Source organism: Silurus meridionalis, chromosome 20 (assembly GCF_014805685.1).
Source record: "Silurus meridionalis isolate SWU-2019-XX chromosome 20, ASM1480568v1, whole genome shotgun sequence".
In the NCBI taxonomy this organism is placed as follows: Eukaryota; Metazoa; Chordata; class Actinopteri; order Siluriformes; family Siluridae; genus Silurus; species Silurus meridionalis.
Genome location: NC_060903.1, coordinates 2535227 through 2559321, shown reverse-complemented (window position 1 = coordinate 2559321; position 24095 = coordinate 2535227). Strand labels below are relative to the sequence as shown.

General features: G+C 40.6%; 1 protein-coding gene across 3 annotated transcripts; it reads right to left on the bottom strand.

Annotated features, from left to right (window-relative positions):
- Positions 1–1246: 1246 nt before the first annotated feature.
- On the bottom strand, positions 1247–19157 carry mkxb (mohawk homeobox b). Of its 3 annotated transcripts, none has more exons than XM_046875840.1 (7): positions 19038–19157; positions 16949–17205; positions 15366–15513; positions 14358–14511; positions 12877–13161; positions 3348–3381; positions 1247–2492 (listed from the first exon to the last, which is right to left on the bottom strand). In XM_046875840.1, the coding sequence occupies exons 2-7, from the start codon at positions 17134–17136 to the stop codon at positions 2297–2299; spliced, it is 1005 nt and encodes a 334-aa protein (XP_046731796.1). In that variant the 5' UTR covers positions 17137–17205; positions 19038–19157; the 3' UTR covers positions 1247–2296. The 3 variants fall into 3 exon arrangements, with proteins under 3 accessions (XP_046731796.1, XP_046731795.1, XP_046731794.1); XM_046875839.1 differs by lacking the exon at positions 19038–19157 and adding an exon at positions 17603–17799; XM_046875838.1 differs by lacking the exon at positions 19038–19157 and adding an exon at positions 17612–17799.
- Between the last annotated feature and the right edge of the window lie 4938 nt (positions 19158–24095).

Genomic DNA, 24095 nt, shown 5'->3' with positions numbered 1-24095 from the left:
GAAAGCCGGCGAATCTGCTCAGGACTCAGTGAGTGACGATGATGTGAGTCACAGTCAGCGATCCACGGAAAGCTGATTACTCGCAGATGGGTCAGCGAGAGTTCGAGAAAAAACGATCTACATACTGTAAGTGCGGTCTGTCATGGGCTGGGGAGATTATTTATATACACTATATATATATATATATATATATATATATATATATATATATATATATATATATATATATATATATATATATATATATATATAAGGCTGTCAAAATTAATGTGTAAACGCAAATTTATTTTAACGGCACTGATTTTATTAAAAAATTTGAATAAATTATAATAAACCAAACCAGCGAAAAAACTTTTTAATTAATAAACATTTGTTTTACTGATGCCCCAAGTCTCAAATCAGCACCATAATCCGCCATGACGCACACGTCCGGCAATTAAAACCGTCCGTGTGGAAACATAGCAAAAGTTCGGTTTAATAATAATAATAATAATAATAATATATATACAGTACAGACCAAAAGTTTGGACACACCTTCTCATTCAAAGAGTTTTCTTTATTTTCATGACTGAAAATTGTAGATTCACACTGAAGGCATCAAAACTATGAATGAACACGTGGAATTATATATGGAATTATATACATAACAAAAAAGTGTGAAACAACTGAAAAATGTCATATTCTAGGTTCTTCAAAGTAGCCACCTTTTGCTTTGATTACTGCTTTGCACACTCTTGGCATTCTCTTGATGAGCTTCAAGAGGTAGTCACCTGAAATGGTCTTCCAACAGTCTTGAAGTAGTTCCCGAGAGATGCTTGGCACTTGTTGGCCCTTTGCCTTCACTCTGCGGTCCAGCTCACCCCTAAACCATCTTGATTGGGTTCAGGTCCGGTGACTGTGGAGGCCAGGTCATCTGGCGCAGCACCCCATCACTCTCCTTCTTGGTCAAATAGCCCTTGATGCCTTCAGTGTGACTCTACAATTTTCATAGTCATGAAAATAAAGAAAACTCTTTGAATGAGAAGGTGTGTCCAAACTTTTGGTCTGTACTGTATGTTTGCATAAAGTATCTGTGTTTCCATGCCCATGTTGATGAGTTTCAAAAACAAAAACTAGAAAAGTATTAATTGAAGGTACATTTCGAAAAGATAAAAATGTGCGATTATGTTGAGATTAATCGCGAGTTAACTCATGACAACCATGCGATTAATTGCGATTAAATATTTTAATTGATTGACAGCCCTAATGTATATATATATATTTATTTATTTATTTATATGAATGTTATTTCCCCTAGAGCTCATCGCATATCAGATACACAACACAAGGAGACATTAGTATGGTCACACTTATATAATAATAATAATAATAATAATAATAATAATAATAATAATAATAATAATGACAAACAACTGAGAAATAATCGTGGGATGATAATCCTGCCTCGGTAAACTTTACACTTAACTTAGGAAAACTGGTAAACATGTCCACTATATGAACAAAAGTTTGTGGACACCTGAGCATAAGATTCCTTTGTGCTTTTTTTTTCCACATTTATTCCCCATTTACTAATAAACAATTCTCAACTCAATGTCCAATCCAAGATGTTCCCCTAGATTATGTGGAGATTTGTGAGATATCATTCACAAGGGGTGTGAGTAAAGTCAGGTACTGATGTAGGTGAGAAGGTGAGGAGGCCTGGGGTGCAGTCAGAGTTCACATTCATCTCAAAAGTTTTTGAGCTCTAACGCAGGAGATCTTCTACATCAACCCATGTAAAACTTAATGAAGCTGGCTTTGTGCACAGGGGCATCGTCGCGCTCGAACAGGTTTGGATTGCATCCTGTCGAATTTTTGTGCCTCCAAATTTGCGGTAACACGTTGAGAAAGAAGCACGTACGACTGGAAAACTCTGGTGTCCCAATACTTTTGTCCATACAGATGATGTGAATATATTACATTTCAACCAGACTGGTCTGAGTAATGCGAAAAAGGGTTCCAAACGAAAAAAGATATTGCAATATACGATATAGAAATTCGGTGGCTTTAACAGTCTGAACCAAACTTCGATCCATGACACACAGCTTCCTGTTGTTGTCGGTGTACGGTCTGGATGTCATTAGTCGTAATCAGGCACGTCGGTGAAACATCCAGGATCGCCAAATCGCGTCTGTTTATCAAACACTGCAATCGATCGTTGCCGGAAAAAAAAAAAACACGAACATCCACGTAGAAGTCTTGAGAAACGTGTCTTGTTGAATATCTCAGACCTCGAAACCTCAGGCTCGGCTGAGTCCTACTGAGGAGGAGCAGCGATGGGAACTTTGACAGTTTTTATCTCGGCTATGTGCGAGGATTTCTGGATGATGCAGCTGGTGGTACCTGTTGGCATCGCCTCCTCGCTCTGAGCCAGGTTCGTCAGGGCCATGGCAGCATGAAGCTCGTTCCAGTACGTGGCGCTTTTCCCTCGTAGGCCTCCTTTGGGGTTGCACCTGAGAGGAGAGTGTTAGTAAGCATGAGGGGTGGATCTGGTCTGAAAACACTTTTGATATACAGGGTGTTTACACGTGGTCAGTTTAACCTTACAAACATCTGTAACCACATCTGCAATCTACAATCCAGGTCCATACAGAATGAGACAGCGATTGTTGGTGTTTTCTAATGACCTTACTGAGCTCCATGGGGGATTTGGAATATAACGGATGGAGGAAAAAGATGAATTGGAGCAGAAAACGAGAAATGAAAAATCAAGCGAAAAACAGCACCAGGATTTCAACTCCAACAGCTTCATTATTAGTAGAGACCTGAAACTGACACACTATCGGTCTCACTTTTCTTTTCTCCTTCTCAGATCATTTTAGTGACTTGGTTCTTTGAATCTTGACTCTTTTTTGAATCGTTTACTCAATTTTGTTTCTTTGATCAGAAGTAAAAGAAAATGTTACATTTTCAATCAGCAGATTCCCCAACACGTGCACATACACCAACTTTGACTATAGTTCCAATAATGAAAATATGACGATGCAATTGGTCCGTGTTTTTAGTTCTTTTGTCACGTGACTTGTCAAGACTCGGACCAAAAAAACCCTGATCTATCACATTTTGTAGTGTCTACGGGAATCACGTGACAGAAGAATGAACAAATCAGACCAATGGACTCATGATGAGATCACTCACTTCTGTTTCCTGTACATAACCGACGTAGATTTTTGCGATGCTTTGCTCCTGCGCGTCCAGTAGAAAACGAACGAATCACTCTATAAAACGACTCATTCTTCTGAGTCACATTAAAGACTCGTTCAAAATGAATCACTAATGGATTATTACTTATATTAAGAGCAACTTACCGATCGTGGAACTGGGAGCCACAGTCCATGGATTCTAGGGAAAAAAAAAAAAAAAATCAGATTTTATAATTACACTCTATGGCCAAAAGTTTGTGGACACCTGAACATCAGAATGCTTTTTAAACCTCACATTCCACATTTAGTCCCTATTTGCTGTTGTAATAAACTCCATTTGTCTCGGAAATGTTCCACAAATCTTTTTTGGAGATTCATTCATTAGTAAAGTCAGGTACTCATGTAGGTGAGAAGGTGAGGAGGTCTGGGGTGCTGTAAGCGTTTATATTCCTCCCAAATGTGTTCAATAGGTTTTGAGCTCTTTAGCAGGCCACGCAAGATCTTCCACACACTACCAACTCATATAAAGCATATCTTCTTCAAAAGAACTGGCTTTGTACACAGGGGTGTTTTCCTGTGTTGGAACAGGTCTGGGTCTCCTAGTTTCCTAGGATACAATTGTGAGCATCGAATGAGGTGGTAACACCTTTTTTTTGGGGGGAAAGAACCTCATATAGCTTGGAAAAAACAGGTGTCCCAATACTTTTGCTCTACATTTCCATTCATGTTAGAACAGACGTTCTTTCCCCAGACTGTTCCCACAAAGTTGGAGGCACAAAGTTTTCCCTTCACTAAAACTCGGAAACCCAAACCTGCTCCAGCATGTCAATGCACAAAGCCTGTTCCATGAAGATCTCCTTCAGAGAGCTCTGACCTTGTGTCACTAATGTCATTAAGTCATCAATATTCTACCCACATCTTCCGTGCACTCGTGAGCGACTTTTTAACACCACTGGCCTCATGTTCAGTATAAAAAGAGTTCGAATAAACTCCAATAAACTCCAAAAACTTCGAGAACCAGCTTTCGTTGAAGTTGAATAAAGATATAGCGCCTCCGTGAGACTGGGAGGTGAATTACATCCCAGTCAGCTCTGAGTATGTGCTTGAATGGTTCTAAACTTTTTGACTTTTTGTTTGAAACCGGTCTATTCTGGAAAGTTCGGCCCGAATTCAAATTTTCATTGAGATGATCTAGAAAGTCGAATCTAGAAACACTGTTATTTTGTGGAATTTTAGGAAATCAAACCTCACGTATGAACTGTTTTGGGCTTTTCACTAACGTGTCGGTGTCGAGGTGCATCTGGTGCATCTTTAAACCTACGTTGAATCTCAGTATGAGTCAAACGCTGTTAAATCAGATACTCAAAGACTTTTACTCAAGTCATCTGTGAAATCTGTGACTTTTTAGATGAATGAGAACGCTGGCTGCACCCCAGACCTCCTCACCTCACCTACATCAGCACCTGAATTTCCTAACACCCTCGTGGCTTAATACAGGAAAGAAAGTGATCTACGAGGGAAACTAAAAACCCCGATCGGTGCGACAAATTAGAATTGATTGAATTGTTTCTCTGGAAGGATCCAGACCTGATTAAAGCGCTGGAACACTTGCACCATTTTCTTTTTGTTGAAAACAAAATGTTTTGAATCCTGTCGTTCTTTGTGCTGCGTTCTGAATATTTAGTTTTGGCAACGAGCACAAGATTAAACAGCTTACAAGCGAGAAGCTGCCGAGAGCCAACTTAAAGCAAACACAGATTGAAGACATTTGCGTGTTCCGGGGATCTGCAGGTGCCATTGTGTCTTGGAGCTCATGCTGGCGTTGTTACCTTGCTTGCGTGTAAATCGAAATATCCGAAGGCATGTGCGTGTTGGCGAGAGAACGCGCATCTGCAGAGAGTTAAAGGCGAATGGCCGGCGGTCGCTTGACCGGGCTCGGGCTCTCGCGCCAAAACAAATGCAATTATGTGTGGAGATGGAAAAAGCATATCTGCGCTGTGTCAGGAACACAGACTCGCTCTCTGTTCCCCCTCCACAGCTCATTTCCATCATTCCAGCTAGTTTACCCTCAGCTTTTTCTTTTCTCCTGCTAGTGTGTGTGTGTGTGTGTGTGTGTGTGTGTGTGTGTGTGTGTGTGTGTGTGTGTGAGAGTGAATATAAGTGATATTGTATGTGTGTGAGTGAATATAAGTGAGTGTGTGTGTGTGTGTGTGTGTGTGTGTGTTTGGGCTTGTGATGGAGTGTGACCTAATGTGTGTCTGTGTGTTTGTGTGTGTGTGTGTGTGAGAGTGAATATAAGTGATATTGTATGTGTGTGAGTGAATATAAGTGAGTGTAGTGTGTGTGTGTGTGTGTTTGGGTTTGTGATTGAGTGTGACCTAATGTGTGTCTGTGTGTTTGTGTGTGTGTGTGTGTGTGTGTGTGTGTGTGTGTGTGTGTGTGTGTGTGAGAGAGATTGTGTGTGTGTGTGTGAGTGAATATAAGTGAGTGTAGTGTATGTGTGTGGGTTTGTGATTGAGTGTGACCTAATGTGTGTCTGTGTGTGTTTGTGTGTGTGTGTGTTTGAGAGAGAGAGTGTGTGTGTGTGTGTGTGTATGTGAGTGAATATAAGTGAGTGTAGTGTATGTGTGTGAGTGTGTGTGGGTTTGTGATTGAGTGTGACTGAATGTGTGTCTGTGTGTGTTTGTGTGTACAAGTGTATCTGAGTGTGTGTGTGTGTGTGTGTGTGTGTGTGTGTGTGTGTGTGTGTGTGTACAAGTGTATCTGAGTGTGTGTGTGTGTGTGTGTGTGTGTGTGTGTGTGTGTGTGTGTGATTGAGTGTGACTGAATGTGTGTCTGTGTGAGTGTTTGTGTGTGCAAATGTATCTGAGTGTGTGTGCATGTTTTAAAAGAGTGTGTGTGTGTGTGTGTGTGTATGTTTGTGTATGTGAGTGTATCTAAATATTTGTGTGTGTATGTGTAAGTGTGTATTTAAGAGTGTATATGTGAGCGAATATAAGTGAGTGTAATGTGTGTGTGTGTGTGTGTGTGTGTGTGTGTGTGGGTGCGTTGTGTTGTGTTGAACGTCATTTTGTTTAGTTCTGCAGATGAATGGATCCAGCAGAGCTCCACGTGGACCAGGACCCTCTACTCAGGAGAAGCTTGTGGAGGAATAATTCCCGATATTTGACACAGGAGTTACAGGTGGTGATTTTCCACTGAGTCGAGATGGATTTGGAGTTTTCCTCATGCGGCACTGCTAATCTCTCCTTCGCCGTTCTGAGATCCGTTCCCCTGCCTCTTTCCCTAGAGGATGACTGGAGCCTGGTTTCCACGCCAACGCCGCTGGTTCCTGGAGCCTTGATCTTGCTTGAGACATCCAGAGAGCTCTGTCTTAAGAACCTGGTGGTGGACGGAGGCCTGCTGGCGTAGGGCTGCTCACCTGATATATGCTCTATAAAGTTCCAGCGTTTAAAACCGTTCTATTCCGGAAAGTTCGGCTTGAATTCAAATTTTTATTGCGATGTTCTACAAATTGTAGGAAATGAGTTTGATGATCATCATTATCCAGATTTCAGTTTCATCACCTCAGCCTCATGGTGATCTCCTTACAGATGATTTCTATTCACGCTAATGTCAATGTTTCTCAATTGTGATCAGAACTACACTCTATAGACAAAGGTATGTGGACACCTAACCATCAGATTGGCCTATTTGCTATTATAATAACCTCCACTCTTCTTGAAAGATGTTCCACTACATTTTCTAGAGATTCATTCGGCCACATGGGTGTTAGTAAAGTCAGGTTCTGATGCTGGTGAAGTGTGGAGGCCACCTCAGCTATGTTCACATCTATCCCAAAGGTCTTCAATAGGGTTCAGGTCAGAGATCTATAGCAGGCCACTCAGGATCTTCCACAAACCTCCAACCCATGTAAAGCAGTGAGTGAAAATTGCATGCTACAGTATCCAAAGACGTCGTAACGGTTTGGGAAAAAACACATATGGCTGGAAAAGTCAGTAATTTTTCCTTCTTCTCGCCTCTGTTCTGTTGCTTGAGCGTATATCTTGGGATCGCTGCGTCATCTTAGAAAACATCATTTCTGAGAGAATGTTTTCAAAACTCGGTCAGTCAAAGAGCAAACAGGTCCAAGGGGACAAAACTCAGCATGAACACAATGTTTATATTGGTTTCAACGGTCTTGAAAATGAAGTGCTATCGACCCCATGGCGACCGTCGGGGACCAGATGTGGACATGTCCAGTGACTCTCAATGGGAGTAATGAGTCACAGATCAGTCTCCTGGTTTGTGGAATGCTGGATGCTGATAAACGAAGGAACGCAGACGAGCGACTTGCAGACGGACCCTTTTACACGGCATTAAAGTTAACGATTTAAAAAACTGTGCATCGGATACAAGTTGCCATTTGTATTGCGAGGCACAGTTTTTAACTTATTTGTATACTTTTATTATTTAGAAAATTTATTTGTGACCAATATTTTATATGAACATTAATTTCTCCCCATTAAACTATTTCTCGAGCGTGTTCTCTTTGCTGCTACGTGAATATGATGCATCGCAACGCTACGGAGAGCGAGGCATGTCCTGAGAGTCACATAGAATACAGATTAACATGGCAGAGGTAGAGCTGTAACTTCCTGGAGACAGAAGGCATTTAAGTAAATTGATGATTCGCTGATTGTCTGAACCAAAGAAATAAAAGTGGACTATCGGTACCCTACTGAATTGCACGGCGTCATATTTGTTACCGTCGAATCGAATGGAAATCGGATCGCACAGCATCGTAATAGTGGTGAATCGTATCGTATCGCATCGGTAGCTGCTTCATATGTACCTTTATTCTATCGTATTGTTGTCTTTGTATCGAGATGAGAATCATATCGGCCTCAGCCTGCTCCAGATTGCGACGTTACATGCTAAAGCTTGTTAGAGTTTCATGGTTGTTCCTGGTCTGATCACACAAACCAACTCATTCTCAAACCCATGAAATGTGGTGTTTTTCAGGTAGAAAGTGAAGCTAGACGTTATATGCTGTATATACAATGGGATCCTGTATATAATCCAGGAATATATATTTTTTCACTCAGATTATTTGTAACATTTCTGACCAGTTTTTATTGCCCTGTGTCCCCTTTGTATCCGTAGTACCTGCTTAGGTTTGCCTTGTAAGCGTGGAACTGCTTCATTATTCGTCCGAAAGCAGCCAGATCATGAAGGAAAAAATCTCTCGCAAGGGAGACGTGAAAAGGGAAAATTGGACCGCGACCTCTCGCACACGAAAATGCTTCTCTCTCTTTTTTCCCCCCTTCAATCGCCTTTCGCTTGTAACATCTCCAGCTCGTATTTCTTAAAACAGCGTCTGCGCCAAAAACCACTTTAAAGCATTAATAAATCATTTGACCCTAATTCCTGCGTGCTACCGAACGTCTCCCTTCAGGCTCACGGGCTCGAGTGAAGCTCGAAGGCTGCAGAAATTCTACTTTCCGATCGAACCGTAATCGATCGCAGGCTCTGGTAATAATGTTTAATAGGCAGCATTGTAATCAGTGACAGAACCCAGACGGCGAAGTCAGGTTGTGTTCGGAGGGAAAAAGAAAAACCTAACGCACGTCTTGTGACCGAGCTGACCTGAAGGAATTCCAACTGAAACACGGAGATGCCTTACAAATTACACAACATAGCGAAGGAGCAAAGCTGAGACTGTGCCACGTATTTTACACTCTGCTGCTTTAAGTCAACATCTGAGTCGAGGTTTATTGCCTCCTACTGTTGCCTCTGTGGGATGGCGGAACCCTCATAACCCGTTTTGTGTTATTCTCATCCGGATTGGAGCCAGATGCAGCCTCGAATTCATGTTTTTTTTCCCCCTGAAAGGTTCAGGTTATTAGATGAGCAGCAGCGTTTTTGTTTTTTTTACCTGAAGGTGTCTGATTACTCAGAAGTTTATTAACTAGAACAGATTCGATGAGGCACAATAGATACACTGTGTGGACAAATGTATTGGAACACCTGACTTTTTTCCACCCATAGTTGGTTCTTTGTCAAACTGTTACCACAAAGTTGGAGCCACACGACGTATAGGAAGTCTCTGGATGCTGTAGCTGAATGAGCCTAAATCTCCACAGGCAGAGGAGAGGAACAGAAGAGTGGAGGTGTGAGGGAGTGACCCTACTGAACACCTTTAGGATGAACTGTAACGCTGTCTTCACTCCTCAACTCACCCTATATCAGTTCCTGACTTCACAGTTTTCCTTGTGGCTGAATGAATCTCCACAAATCTCCACAAAATCTAGTGGAACATCTTCCCAGAAGAGTGGAGGTTATTCCAAAAGCAAATCTTATCTAAGCTTGTAATTTGGACAGAAGGTTGTGGACACCTGATCATAAGATCAGGTTTGATAATATCCAAAGTCAGGTGTTCCAATACAGGCACAAGGGTGTTTGTAAAGTCAGGTACTGATGTAGGTGAGAAGGTGAGGAGGTCTGGGATGCAGTCAGCGTTCTTCAGAGATCTTCCACGTATTTCCAACCCAGATCTTAATGAATTGTTTGGTATCCAAAGACATCCTGTACAACTGTGTGCCTCCAATTACACGGTAAAGGTTTGGGAAAGAACCACATATGGCTGGAAAGTCAGGTGTCCCAATACTTTTGTTCAAACAGTGTGTGTGGTTTGCATGAGGCCTTAGAAAAAAAAGTGTGAAAGTTATCCAGAGTATTGAAAGCTCGATGCATTCAGTCATGTGTGTTGTTTTTCCTTCATTCTCTGTTTTGTCTCAAAAACCCCCCCAAAATGTGTTTATTTTGACTGTTTTGCTTCTAAACTTCAGACTTTGTTAACGTTATTCAGATTTCTGTCAGGTTTTATTCAATCGTTCCTGGCACTACATTTTTGCCCATAAAGAAAAAACTATACGGCGTGCGTTAAGCGTTAAGGGACGTATTACAATAAAGGCCACGAGGCGAAATACCGCAGACGCAGACGCCTTCCGCGTCCCCGCGGTGCGACCGCTCACTCCGCTGTGGTGAATCCTCATGAAGAAAACAGCGCGAAAGTGCAATCTTTTATTATTTTTATATCTCTGATGTTCCTCTATAATTCCACTTTTGGTTTTTCTGCGAGAATGTTTCCATTCACGTCGCGTGATGAAACGGGTTTTGCAGCGATGTCCGCCGTCTCTCCAAAACCGCCAGGGAAAGACATGCTAAACTGTTTAGCGGGATTCCCCCCCCTTTCGTGCTTGTTCTATATGTTTAATGTGATCTTTCTGGTGTATAATAGGATTTTTCTGTTCTGTTTTTTTTTCTTTCGAGTTTCTTTTTTTCCGGGCTGCACCGGGCGGCCTGTCAGTTTGACTGAAAACAGTCTTGGCGCTCGGCGGACGCTTCAGTATGTGGAAAAGTACTGAAATCGGGTGTCGTGTAAGACTGATCGATTCGGATAGCTGAGGAAAGAAACAAGGCAGAGCACAGAGAGAAATGTCATAGCAGGAAAGCATCAAGTGGTCTTGTTTTTTTTTTTTTTACCGGTTTTTAGTTTGCAGTGAGAGAGAGAGCTCTGTGTTCACGTGTACTGTTTCCTTCCTCTGTTACGTGTACGTGAATTCTGTTATGCTCAACACAATCTTTTTTTTTTTTTTAAGCTCTGGAATGCAACAATTTCACTCCATCCACTTTCAAATAATGACCATTTACGCTTAGTCACTGTAAATTCCACGACCGCAGACGCCCCGGTTATTTTCAGAAAGCCGACCGAAACTGACCTTAGGAAAGAATTCCCATCATGCCTCCGCCACGTACCTCACTAACAAGCGAAAAGGTAAAATTCTGCGTGTAAGAGCTGCGTGATAAGATGGGGAAGATAACGCCTCCTGCTGTTACGGCCCCGTCAGAAAAATGTGAATCGTCGAAGGGCTTTTGGAGGTCGGATCCCTTGTTTGGCCCGAACGCGAGCCACACAAATAACTTTCTTAAATTACAAGTTCTAAAACGGAGAACATTCCTTAATTGTCCACAACTGTTCCATAATGGCGCTGAGACAAAACCAACAGAACATTCATGATTTCTGAAAGAAAAAAAAAAAGACTGTGGTGGAAATTATGCAAACGTTGAATAAAAGCCTCATGATTCTGGCCTGACAGAGACATTCTCCTTCGCGGGATGTTAGCAGGTGTTCCTATACGCTACGACACCACTGAGGAATAGAACTTTCCATCCGGAAAATGTCCATCGATGGGATGGCACGGATGCGTCCCGGATTACCGCGCCATCTTGGAGATAATTGTGGCAGGACTGTTTTTTTTTCCGTTTTTTTAATGAACCGTCTTAACCTGCAGCTGTGAACGTGAGTAAAATATTCCAACGATTGATAATTCAGGAATGCTGGAGGAGATTCCTGTACAGAAACGCCTCGGCTTAAATCGGTAAATCGTTTAGTCCAATACAGTAAACCCCTACATAAAGGACCTGGACACCCCATAAACCCCTATAAGCATCCCCATAACATTGCTAAAACAGCAGTACGAGCTAAACAGCAAACTTTTCACCCTTTTCAGCTCTTTCATTATGAATCTTCCAGCGAAGTAGCATGACACTGAGCAGCTACAGTACCAGGACTAAGAGTAGGAACTATCTTCGTAGGCAAGCGACAAATTAGTCAGAAATCAGACACAAAATAGACACAGCGAACACAATCGTAATTTAAACTGCCATGACACTGAACCCAGATTATCATGTGCATAATTATATATTATTAATTTTTTTTAGCTTTTAAATGGTTTTATACATCACATTAAACTAAACATTTATATTGTTTATTGTTTCCAAAATGATTTTTATTTTATTTTATATTTTTTAGTTTTTAATGTATATTTTTCTGACTGATTGAAAGTTGCATAAATTGACCACTATTATTATTATTAATAAAAAAAATAAAATAAAATTTGAAAACTCTGTGAATGGAGGTTGAGCTGTAATGGTGGTCCCGAAGTGCTGAAAAATCTAAGCCAATTTTTTTAGTTTTATAATGTATTTTGCTGACTGAGGTGAAGTTGCATGAATTGACTTTGCTATTATTATTAACAAAAATGCTGCAAAATCAAAAACTCCATAAATGCAGGTTTATCTGTAATGGCACGTCGTGAAGAACTGAAGCGTCCAAGCAATTTTTTGGTTTTAATATATTTTGCTAATTGATGCAAAGTTGCATTATTTGACTTTCCTATTATTATTATTATTATTATTATTATTATTATTATTATTATTATTATTTTTATTATTAACAAAAAAATGCTGTAAAATTAGAAAACTCCATTAGTCGAGATATATCTGTAATGGTCTGTAATGGTACGTCTCAAAGTACCGAAGCATTAAAGCGATTTTCCGGGTTGATGTTTTTTTCCTGTGACAAAAACGCAGCATATCATGTTACAGAGAAAGCGAAAGTTTGCTCTGCTGAAGACTTGCTGTGGTGGAAAAAAACGGCTTTAAACCGCTATTGACACTGGAGACTCCTTCCATGTGTCTCCTCACAGAAAACTTTATATCATATCAACCTTGTTTTTTCTCACAGCTACCTGACGTTTGAGGCAAGATGGAGAAAACTGGTGCAAAAGTCAAATCTAGGAGGCTTTTCTCACTTAATACATACGCATAAAAAAAAGGCACGTTGTGAACAATGTGACTCGACTCTGACCTGTGCGGTAGGTGAAATTGGCCTCGGTTTCGGACAACGAGGGCGACAGCAGCTCGTCGTCGTACTCGTTGGAGCTGAATGATCCCGAGTGGTTCCTCTTGCGCGAGTCTGCGTTGGAGGCCATGACATGCCGCAGGGAATCGTTGAGGTAGCGGTTCAGCAAACTGCTCTTGTACTTTGGCGGCGAGACGTAATCGAGGCCCCGGCTCTCCTGGATCACGCTCTTGTGTGTGGGCTGGCTGGACTCGGATTCACTGGGCTGCAGCTGGAGAGGGTTCTCACCATCTGGAGCAACAAGAGATGATGTTCTTCCATTAGTTGTCCGTGATCGGATTACAGCTAATAGAATATACAGGATCAGCAAACAAAAGGAGATCTTTGGACCACCGGTTGTGCGCACATATGGTACAGAAGTAGAATCTTTGGAAGTTTTTATACACAGTATATGTGCATGGGGTAAATTTTCGACATTCTTGGAAGGTTCCATGGAAGGGAAAGGGTTTTCTAAACCCTGTTTTAAATGAAAAAACACTATTCTAGCGTTCTGCACAGAATCCTTTCAGCTTCTGACATTTCAGACATTTCCATCATGGTTTCAAAATCACATTTCGCATAACATAATTTATATAATATGTATGTCACCTGGACCAGTCTGACCATCAACCCCACAGAACTTCAGTGTATTCACAAAAGTATTGGGACACCTGACTTTTTCCAGCCATACAGTATATATTTTATTCCCCAAACTGTTATCACCAAGCTGGAACCACATGATTGTATAGGATGCCATTAGATTGGGTAGCATCACATTTTTCCTTCACGAGGAGACCCAAACCTGTTCCAGCATAACATATATCTCTGTGCACAAAGCCAGCTTTATGAAGATCTGGTTTACATTGGTTTAAGTTGAAAATCTTGTATAGCCTGCTGTAGATCTTTGACCTCAACCCTAACGCTGACTGCACCCCAGGCCTCCTCACATCACCTACATCAGTACCTGAATTTACTACCACCCTCATGGCTGAATGACTCTCACACATCTCACCAAGAACAAGCACTAGTGGAACATCTTCCCAGAAGAGTGGAGTTTATTATAACAGCAAATGGGAGCAGTTGTATATATATATATATATATATAGACATATAGTGTATATATTTATCTGGACTACACACCAGGTTCTGGTTAAACATAGCAAGAATTGAATCATACATTTAGAGAAAAATAAGAGAGAATTTACTTGTAAAATATACACAATATGTATGACTATATGTACATTCAGAGCAGAGGGTCAGACATGGTACAGTCCCCCGGAGCAGACAGTGTTAAGGGTCTACCAGTATATCTGACTTGAAACATATTGGAAATCTTTGATCATATTTTTTTACCCTGTAATGAAATTATTGTCATTTTATGATGTTAAGCCTAAATAATTAAATGTAAAGTGTGTCGTAGCGGGTATTAACTCCTGGGATGTTCCTACCTTCAGAAGCCGAGTCCTCACTGCTGATGCTCAGTCTCTCCGCATTGCCCTGGACGTATTTGTTGTACAGTTTGATGCGTAAAGCCCAGCTCAGATCGGGTTGTCGCACCGTGTTCTTCAGCCTGCGGCGTGCGTTCGCAAACCAGTTGGACACCTGCGACGGAACCAGTGGTGTAAAGTTTTTGTACTTTAACGTTAATGCACTCAAATCATTATTTTCGCCTACTTTCTGGATTATAAGCAATTTTTACCCTCTACTCAACTACATATATGATTCAGTGGAGGAACTTTTTACTCCACTGTATTTTAACGGACGATAAACATTACCAATTACATTTTGTTGAAGGTGTCATTACCACTTGTGACTTTTTTATCAAGAGGTGATACTGGATAATAATTTGTTGTTGTTTATTAGTTAGTTCTTTTTCCTCTCTGCTACATAGAATTTATATGTAAAGTTGAAATGCAACAAATTTATACAAATTAAAAAAATTCCATTAAACCTTAGTCAGCTCTGAATATTTGGTTTTACTTTATCTACAATGATTTACTGTCAATTGTTTTGTCCATTTAAATACGAATGTTTCTTCGACTTTGTGACGTTTTTACTGTCATTTTATTTGAATTGAATTTGAATTGAAGATCTCTTTTCGATAGATCGGGTCTTTACAACTTTGTTTGTCGTTCTTCGAGGCTGTTGTGTTGCAGGTGGATTTGATTTGTATTTTAGGAAATCAAACGTCACAAATCAACAGTTTTTGGCTTTTTTTTTACTAACGTGTCGCGGCGTCGAGGACTAGTACATGTTTGAGCCTTTGTTCAATACGAGTCAAACACTCAAATACTGTTCAAATCAGATCCTCGTAGACTTTTGCTCAATCGTATTAATGATTTTGTAAGTAAGGGATCAATACTTTTACTCAAGTATGATTTTCAGCTACTCTTTACACCATGTACATTTATATATATATGAGAATGTTTCTGTGTATCCACTTCCTCTGAGCTCACCTGAACCAGGGTCATGTGGGAGCCGAGGGCGAGCAGGATCTTCTCGGTTTTGGTGGGATACGGGTTGTCTCTGTGTTTATACAGCCACTGCTTGAGAGGCCTGGCCATGTCCTGTAGAGCCTGACGCTTGTGCCGCACCTTCCCTCCACTCATCATGGAGGAAAAAAAAAAGCAAGAGGAGAAAAAGAGAAGGAGAGAGAAAAGGAGAAATCTCAGTTTCCACTCGAGTCTGCTTCGGTCTCCAAGTTTTTAGAGGATAATTATTTAATCGCCAGGTTGATTTCATTGAAACGCAAAAAAGAATGCTGCGCTTGGGAAAGGACTGAAACAGCGCAGCACTTTGGAAAGTCCAACAAAAGAAAAGTTGTTTGCAGTTTCGTTTTTAATGAGGCCGTGATGCTAAATGGGGGTCACAATTTGCTATTTCGAGTTCTCACGTTATTCCAATGGTGACCATATTTTTGGATCATTTGCGCCTCGAAAGGAAACGCCTGATCTGATGGATAACCCGACCTTCTGCTACACTTCCGTCTCAGTTCTCCACTTCAGATCCCAGTGTATTATTAGTTCTTTATGGAAAAACCTTTTTGGTCGGTAAAACTAATAGAAAAACTCTAAAGTCCACAAGGGTGAACTTTCAATCTCATATAAATTCTTAAAGTACTTAATTCTTTAGGTTACTTTGGCATAAAGGTGCATTACATTACATACAACTTTTTATATAAATAAATATATATACAAAAAAAAGCTCACAGATGCGATTTTTCACTGTTCTTCACTGATTGCAGTACTTTTAAAGGCATCTTGAAGTTAAATGTCGACAAATGAACACACTGAACAGTTTTCCACGGCCTGATTTTAAGAATACAGGCCAATAAAATCCTGTGACCTGATAGCTGCATTAAAGAAGGAACTTTCCCTGGATATTTCCAGGAAAAATCATCCGTCTTACCATCATGTAAAAAAAAAAATCAAAATCAACAAATAAAGGAAAATGAGCGTTATTAAAAGCTCCTGTGTGAATGTGAAATGTTGAACAATCTTCTGAAATATAGTTACAGAACAAATAGAAAGGTCTTTCAGATGCACTCAGGTTGTAAACATCTCACAAAGTGTCTACAGAATCATAACCGAATTCTCTGCACAAGATAAATCCGATTTGATCAGATAGGATGCTGTTAGATTCTGAAAGATCCTGAAAGATTCTGAACCATGGAACCATAACACCAGCTCTGAAAATGATGAATTGCTTCATCTGAATCTCCTCAGCGAATGCAGCAGATGTCAGTGTGGAGTAAAAAGCTGTTCACTCCTGCCACACATCTACACTTCTACCCACACTGATGGCTCTCTGTAACTCCAAAAATCCAACAAACCCTGAGATCTACCAAAGTGACGCATTTACTGAAAGCGATTTCAGCTATGTTTGAGGTTCAGAAGTATCATACACACAGACATAGACAGAAACAAGTTCATATTCACATTCAATCTCAGTTGTCCTGTTCGGTTCCTGTCTACGTGATCCATATGAGGCTGGATCAGGATTTCCTCAAACTCATGCATGAAACCAGCACGCCTCATACCTCTGTCTCCGGTGCTGCAAAGGTCCGTCCATCCTCTGGGTCAGAGAATCTGCATGTTGTCCACTGAGCACCTCGAGATAGCTCAGACTCTTCCTCTCGACGGCTTTTCCGCTCTCCTCGAAGCTCAGACGCTCGTCCAGCTTGCTGAACACCAGCGCGCTCATCGTTACACAGGGGTCAGCTCTCATCAAGCATGGGGGTCAGTCTGGGGCCGAGTCCACACATAAAGTCCCACACGAGTCTTCCTAGTGGAGAAACTGCGCAAGTAAACAAAGGAATCAATTAAACAAAACAAACAAAGAAACAATCAATAAGCAAAAAATATGAATAAAAAAAGCACATTATTAAAATATTAAATAAAAATAATAAATTCTAAAAAAAAAAAAATACAGACAAATATGAACAAAATTTATGAATTCAATAAATGTAATTACAAAAATATAATAAATATACATAAAATAATACAAATTCTAATACATATAAAAAAAATTAACATGCATAGTGACATTTAATAAAAAATATATTTAAAAAATGCATAGCAACTACAACCTTTTATAATAATAATAATAATAATACGTTTATATTTTATTATTATTATTATTATTATTATTATTATTATTATTATTATTATTATCATATAATAAGATTTGTGACCTCACTCACTCCAGCTCGTGTTCCTTCAGCTCGGAAATCCTAATGGAAATTCCGGTGGTGCGCGCTACTCACTTGTACGCCTCTCTCTCTCTCTCTCTCTCTCCTCTATCACTCCCTCTTTTCTCTCTCTCTCTCTCTCTCTCTCTCTCTCTCTCTCTCTCTCTGTCTGTCTGTCCTGCACGCGTCCCGGTGGCTACTGAGCGACTCCCGGAGGCGCGCCGCACCGACACGCCGCCCGCAGCACCGCCCCAGAGCCCGCATATGGGGAACCCGAATCCCCCCTGAAGGTGCAGCCCACAGCAACACCGAGCTCGTGCCAAAGCGCACTTTCTTTCTTCTTCTTCATATTTCTTATTTTCACATATCCGTACATCAGAAGTACAATCAGAAACAGGGATACACAAATCAATAAATTGGACAAAAGCTTAGTGGTTAAGGTGTTCAACTTCTGCTCAGAAGGTTGTGAGTTCAAATCCCAGCACCACCAAGCCGGGCCCTTGAGCAAGGCTCCTAACCCTTAACTGCTTAGTTCTTTCAATAAGAAAATTGCCAAATGCCATAAATGTAAGCACACGCTTTAAAACACGCACATGTATAAGGTCAGTTTAATAGGAACACCTGTACAGATGTTCAGGTATGCAATGATGCCACTGATTGTTAATGCCAGATGGGCTGGTGTGAGTATTTCAGGAACATCTGATTGGAACATGATTTTTATTCATGGCACCATCTGGAAAATATCTGGAGCAGATTATCTGGACAATCCTGTGAGCATCAGGCTCAGTCTGCAGGCTTATTTATGATAATGGATAAAGTAGGAACTCTTTACATCCACGGTGATCAGAAAAGCAACTCCGAACACACTATACACACTGTGAGGACAAAAGTTTGAGGACACCTGATCATAAGATTGGCACGCGCTTCTTTTTGAACATCCCATTCCACATTTAGTCCCAATTCAACTCTTCTTGGAAGATGTTCCACTAAATTTTATTGAGATATGTGAGATTCATTCAGGCACAAGGGTGTTAGTAAAAGTCAGGTACTGATGTAGGTGAGGTGCAGAAGACCTGGGGTGCAGTCAGCATTCAGAAATGTGTTCGATAAGGTTTGAGCTCTACAGCACTCAAGTTCAGGTTGACGGGAAAACAGCCACGATGAGCAGAAAAGCTTCTCAGCACTTTCTGAAGATCACATTAGAGCAGGATTCTGAGGCCACACTAAGGATGGAGGCACCAAAACTGTCCAGCTGTTGATTATTATTATTAATATTATCACGTATTATTATTATTATTATTATCATTAGAAGAAGCTTAATCGCTGAGCTCACCCCCCTGTGACACTGCAAAAACCCAGACAGCGCATTCCACTGCAGCGGTACAGTTCAGTAACACAGCTGCACACATCATAAATCGCTTTCCCTCAGAGATCTCACCAGAGCCGTTCCACCAGTAAGCATCTACTGCAATGTGCTGTGAGCTCTGAGGAGAGCACTCGAGCATGCAGGATGCAGGACACACTTGGGTTTTTTCCCTCTGATTTATGTCTCTCAAACTGTGGCCTGTTCTGCTCTGCTGTCTGTGAGATGAAGGATGACTGGTGCGAGCATCTCGGCTGATTTCAACATCACTCTGGTCACTGTGGAGGAAAAAACAAACAAACAGGGGTCAGGGTTTGTTTTGAAGAACACAAGAAAATTCGAATCATTTTCCTGGATTTGTTTTTGCCTTTAAGTTGGGACGAGCTGGAAATAACCACTTGTTTCCGCGTTCACACTTGACATGATTGGGAATCGAACAACTTAATGGTTGCCATGTTGGTATCTTTTACTTTATAATAAGTCTCCAAACGTCCCTGAGCCAAAACAGCCCAAAAAACATTAAGCTTTCAACATCCATGTTTAACTGTGGGGGTGAGGCAGTCTGCTAACATCTTCTCTTTTGTTAGAGACAGAAATGTCACATTTGGACTCCACAGAACTTCCACTCGTTTGCTAATTCTTGTGTGTTTTTGTATTTTACATAGTTTGTTGCATAGAAACACAAGGAACATTTTTCTCAAAATCATGAAAGAAATGTTTCCACACTTTTCAGGCACCGTAATACAAAAACATTTTTATTTTATACTGTTCACATGTTGCATCTGTTGCATAAAAAAAAAAAAAAAACTTAAAAATGAGTTCATTCACACAGACTGGCGCGACAAACAAAAAACATTTGGAAATGCTTTGCTGATGAGAAAGGTCTGTGAGTGGCTTGAGCAGTCAGGAAGACTCAAACTCAACTTTTCTACCACCGTGGTGATCAGAAAAGCATCTCAAAAATGTTTTAAAAGAGGGTAAAGGGGCTTTTTACTTGTCAGATGAACATTACAGCGGAGAGGAATTCTTTCTTCGCATAGCACAGCGATATTAGAAAGCTGGGGTCAGTGATGATACAGCGCCCCGGAGCAAAGAGTGCTGAGGGCCTTACTCGAGGGCTCAAAAACAGGGCCTGATCATAGGACCTCCCGATTAGTGATTAGCATCATAGTGGAACTCACATGAATAAAAACGAGCATCAAAAACAGCTGTGCATTTATTTATTAATGACATTTTTATAAAAAACACCGCGGCCGATTTGGAGGCGATGCGTAAAAACTGCAATCCGAAATGCTGTACAACAGACAATAAGAGGACGGTTTATAAATCTAGCATGCCAGCAGATCGATATGAAACAGCCTCTTAGTCTAGTATCACTCCATCATCCCCCATCTTTTCTTTGTTTGTGTTGAATCTTTAATTCATTTATTTATTTTCCTTTCATTACTGACCTTTCGCCTCTGGGAGAAGAAAATCAACCATCCAGCTGTGGTTTGTATAAAAATAAGCTTTTAAAGGGAAGAGAAAATACCAGGACATCCCTCTATCTGTATATTTCGTTTATTTTTTGTAATTTGCTGCGTTTGATTGCCCGCTAGTGGCTCGCGAGGCCGCAGCTGTTTCGTGTGATTGGTCGCCGTGTCTTTTAAACAGCACGATCACACTCAGAGCCGGGGAACGGAAAAGTGCTCAGGATCACTCTTTCTTTCTCTTTCTCTTCGCTCATTCTCTCTCTCTCTCTCTCTCTCTCTCTCTCTCTCTCTCTCTCTCTCGCTCTTTCTCATAACCAGCTCCACATGTGTTATCTAAATAAGCACCGCGCCAAGACGGCTCACTTTTCTCCTCCTGCTGCTAGACAAACGTGTGGATTAGCTTGTCATTGGCTTAGACATAACTTCTGGGTCGAATTGCTACTGACACATAAAATATTCGCCCCTTCATGTCAAGGTAATAAAGTTATATGTAGCCTCACTGCGTGACTCTCCGCCCTCTTTCATCATAGCAAGAGATGCCGCGGAGCTTGTTCGGGAACTGGAATTAACTTATAGTACAGTGATTTGTAGACAAAAGTATTGGGACACCCCACTTTTCCACCCATATGTGGTTCTTTCCCAAACTGTTAGGGCAAAAAGTTGGAGGCCCACAAATGTATAGGATTAAATTTTCCCTTCATTTGAACTAGGAGACCGTAACCCGTTCCAGCATGACGATTCACCTGTGCACAAAGCCGGCTCCATGAAGATCTGCTTTACATGGGTTTGAAGGGCAGTACATTGCCAAAGAAGCATTGCATTCTACTTATATTTCTCTCCACTCTTCTGGGAAGATGTTCCACTAGATCCTCTAGAAAATCAGTTACTGATGTAGGTGAGGAGAGGAGGCCCTGGGGTGCTGTCAATGTTCTCATTCATCCCAAAGGTGTTCAGTAGGGTTGAGCTCTATAGTAGGCCACTCAAGATCTTCCTCACACTTTCAAACCATGTAAAGCATATCTTAATGGAGCGTAATTTTTGCAGAACAGTTTGGAGAAGAACCACACATGGCAGGAAAGGTCAGGTGTCCCAATATTTTTGTCTATATAATGTATCTGGAAGATCTCCTTCGATAGAGCTCTGAACTTGACCCTTTGGGTTTTAGACAGTTGTTGAAAGATGAAATATACAAATAAAAATGAAATGGATTAAACATATCAGTGATGATTTGGCCCAAAAGATCTCGAGCGTCCTGCTACAGAGAATAAACCCCACTGAAAAATGAATGTGAGCGCTGATCGCACCCCAGGCCTCCAAACCTCCTCACTAGTAACATCTTTGTCTGAATGAGCACGATTTCCATGAAATTCAAGTGGAACATCTTCCCAGAAAGAGGAGGTGATAATGAGAGCAAATGTGGAATAAATGAGGAATGGGATAGAAAAAAAAAAAAAAAAACATAGGACAGGTGTCCGAAAACTTTTGGCTTTAAACCCGATCTAACAAGACAAAGCGCCTTGGAGACTCCTTCCATTACTGGTCAATAAAAGCGAATGAGAAAATCGCTCGAGCAGGCGAACGAAAAACAAGTATGAAGAATCACAAAATGATGAAGACGCACACGATGTACTTTTAAGCGTTCGAGCACGTCGGACCGTCGAAGGATCGTTCGCTGTGCCGGCTGTGATTTCATTTCCATGTGTGCGAGCGACGAGCCTTGCGTTTTCTCTTCTCATAATGTCACATCACTAATCAACTATCTCCAAAGTGAAATCCCATAAAATCCCTTTTGCGTCATGTTTTCTCCACGCTAATAAATCAACCGGGCCTGAATATCGTCCGCGGGGTCCAGTAAACGGAGCCCGAACGCCAGCATACATCAGCGCCATCTTCATGCCTGGGCTGTTTTGCTCGTTATACGAGGAGTTTACGCTCCTAAAAAAGAAACATCAACACGCTCGTGTTTGATAAATGATCTTTTCTCACCTTGTTTGAGATTGTACACCTGGACGGCTCGGGTCTAATATGGAGTCATGTGATCCTCCATGGACATTCCTCAGTGTTTCCTAATGCTACGTTATAGAACGCAGATCACCAAATACACTTAATACAGTGTGTAGGAAAAGGATTTCTCTCTCTATGATATCAAATAAATGTGAAAAAAGACTAATTTGGACATCGTTCGTGTTGTCAGTGCTCATCATGTCTCATGTTCTAGCTGGATAATATTCACACACTAGGAATTTATGCTGGCATGAGGATTTTTTTCTTTGAATGTTTTCAGTCCAGTCTGCTTTAAAGAAGTGATTGCATTCAGTGATCATTCTAGCATGAGCGCTGAATGATGTTAGCATTAAATCTGTATGTTTTTAGCATGAAATCTGTATGATTTTAGCATGAAATCTGTATGATTCTAGCATGAAAGCTGTATGATGTTAGCATGAAAGCTGTATGATGTTACCATGAAATCTGTCTGCTGCTAGCATGAAATTTGTATGATTTTAGCAAGAAAGCTGTATGATGCTAGCATTAAAGCTCTTTAATTCTAGCATGAGCGCTGAATGATGTTAGCATTAAAGTTGTATGATTCTAGCATGAAATCTATATTATGCTAGCATTAATGCTGTATGATTCTAGCATTAAAGCTGTATGATGTTAGCATGAAATCTGTATGATGTTAGCATGAAATCTGTATGATGCTAGCATGAAATCTATGATTCTAGCATTAAAGCTGTATAATGTTAGCATGAAATCTGTAATATGCTAGCATGAAAGCTGTATGATTTTAGCATGAAATATGTATGATGTTAGCATGAAAGCGGTATGATTCTAGCATGAAAGCTGTATGATTCTAGCATGAAATCTGGATGATGTTAGCATTAAAGCTCTATGATTCTAGCATGAGCGCTGAATGATGTTAGCATTAAAGCTATATGATTCTAGATTAAAATCTGTATGATTCTAGCATGAAAGTTGTATGCTGTTAGCATGAAATTTGTATGATTTTAGCATGAAATCTGTATGATGTTACCATGAAATATGTTTAATCCTGATTGAGATTTTTTTACACGAGAATACATTTGATCTCTGTTCATGATACGTGGAAAACACTTAAATGAAAAGAAAAAGAAAATAATAATCTTGCTTTATGTAGAAAGATTTATTTTGACCAAACAAATATATTAATCTCTGGATGATCTATTTTATTTTCAGTAAAAAAAAATAAAAAAGTCCCCCTTTAGTATGAAGAACAGGTTTACACACTCTCGCTATCCGGACAGTACGTTTCTAAAAACACATTCAGCTGAAATACTGTGTCGGGCCTCATGTAAAACTTCTTCTTCACTAGTTAGAAATTTCTTTCTTGTGATCCAGTTCATCCCAGAGCAGTTAAATAGGATTTCGGTGCGGTGACTGAGCAGGTCATTCCATGATAGATATCACTTCAGACGACTCTCTAAATAACGCTTACGGAGCTCAGCGAGTATTTGTTGCTTCGGCTCATCGTCTTGTTGTATGGTAAAGTCGGTTCTGGTGATCTGCAGATGGAATTGCATGGTGTTGAAGTATGAAATGCCATGAATTGCCATGTTGGTTCCTTTAACTTTCCGGAACCTTATCTGCTCCAAAACAACCCAAAACCATTAAGCTTCCATCTCCA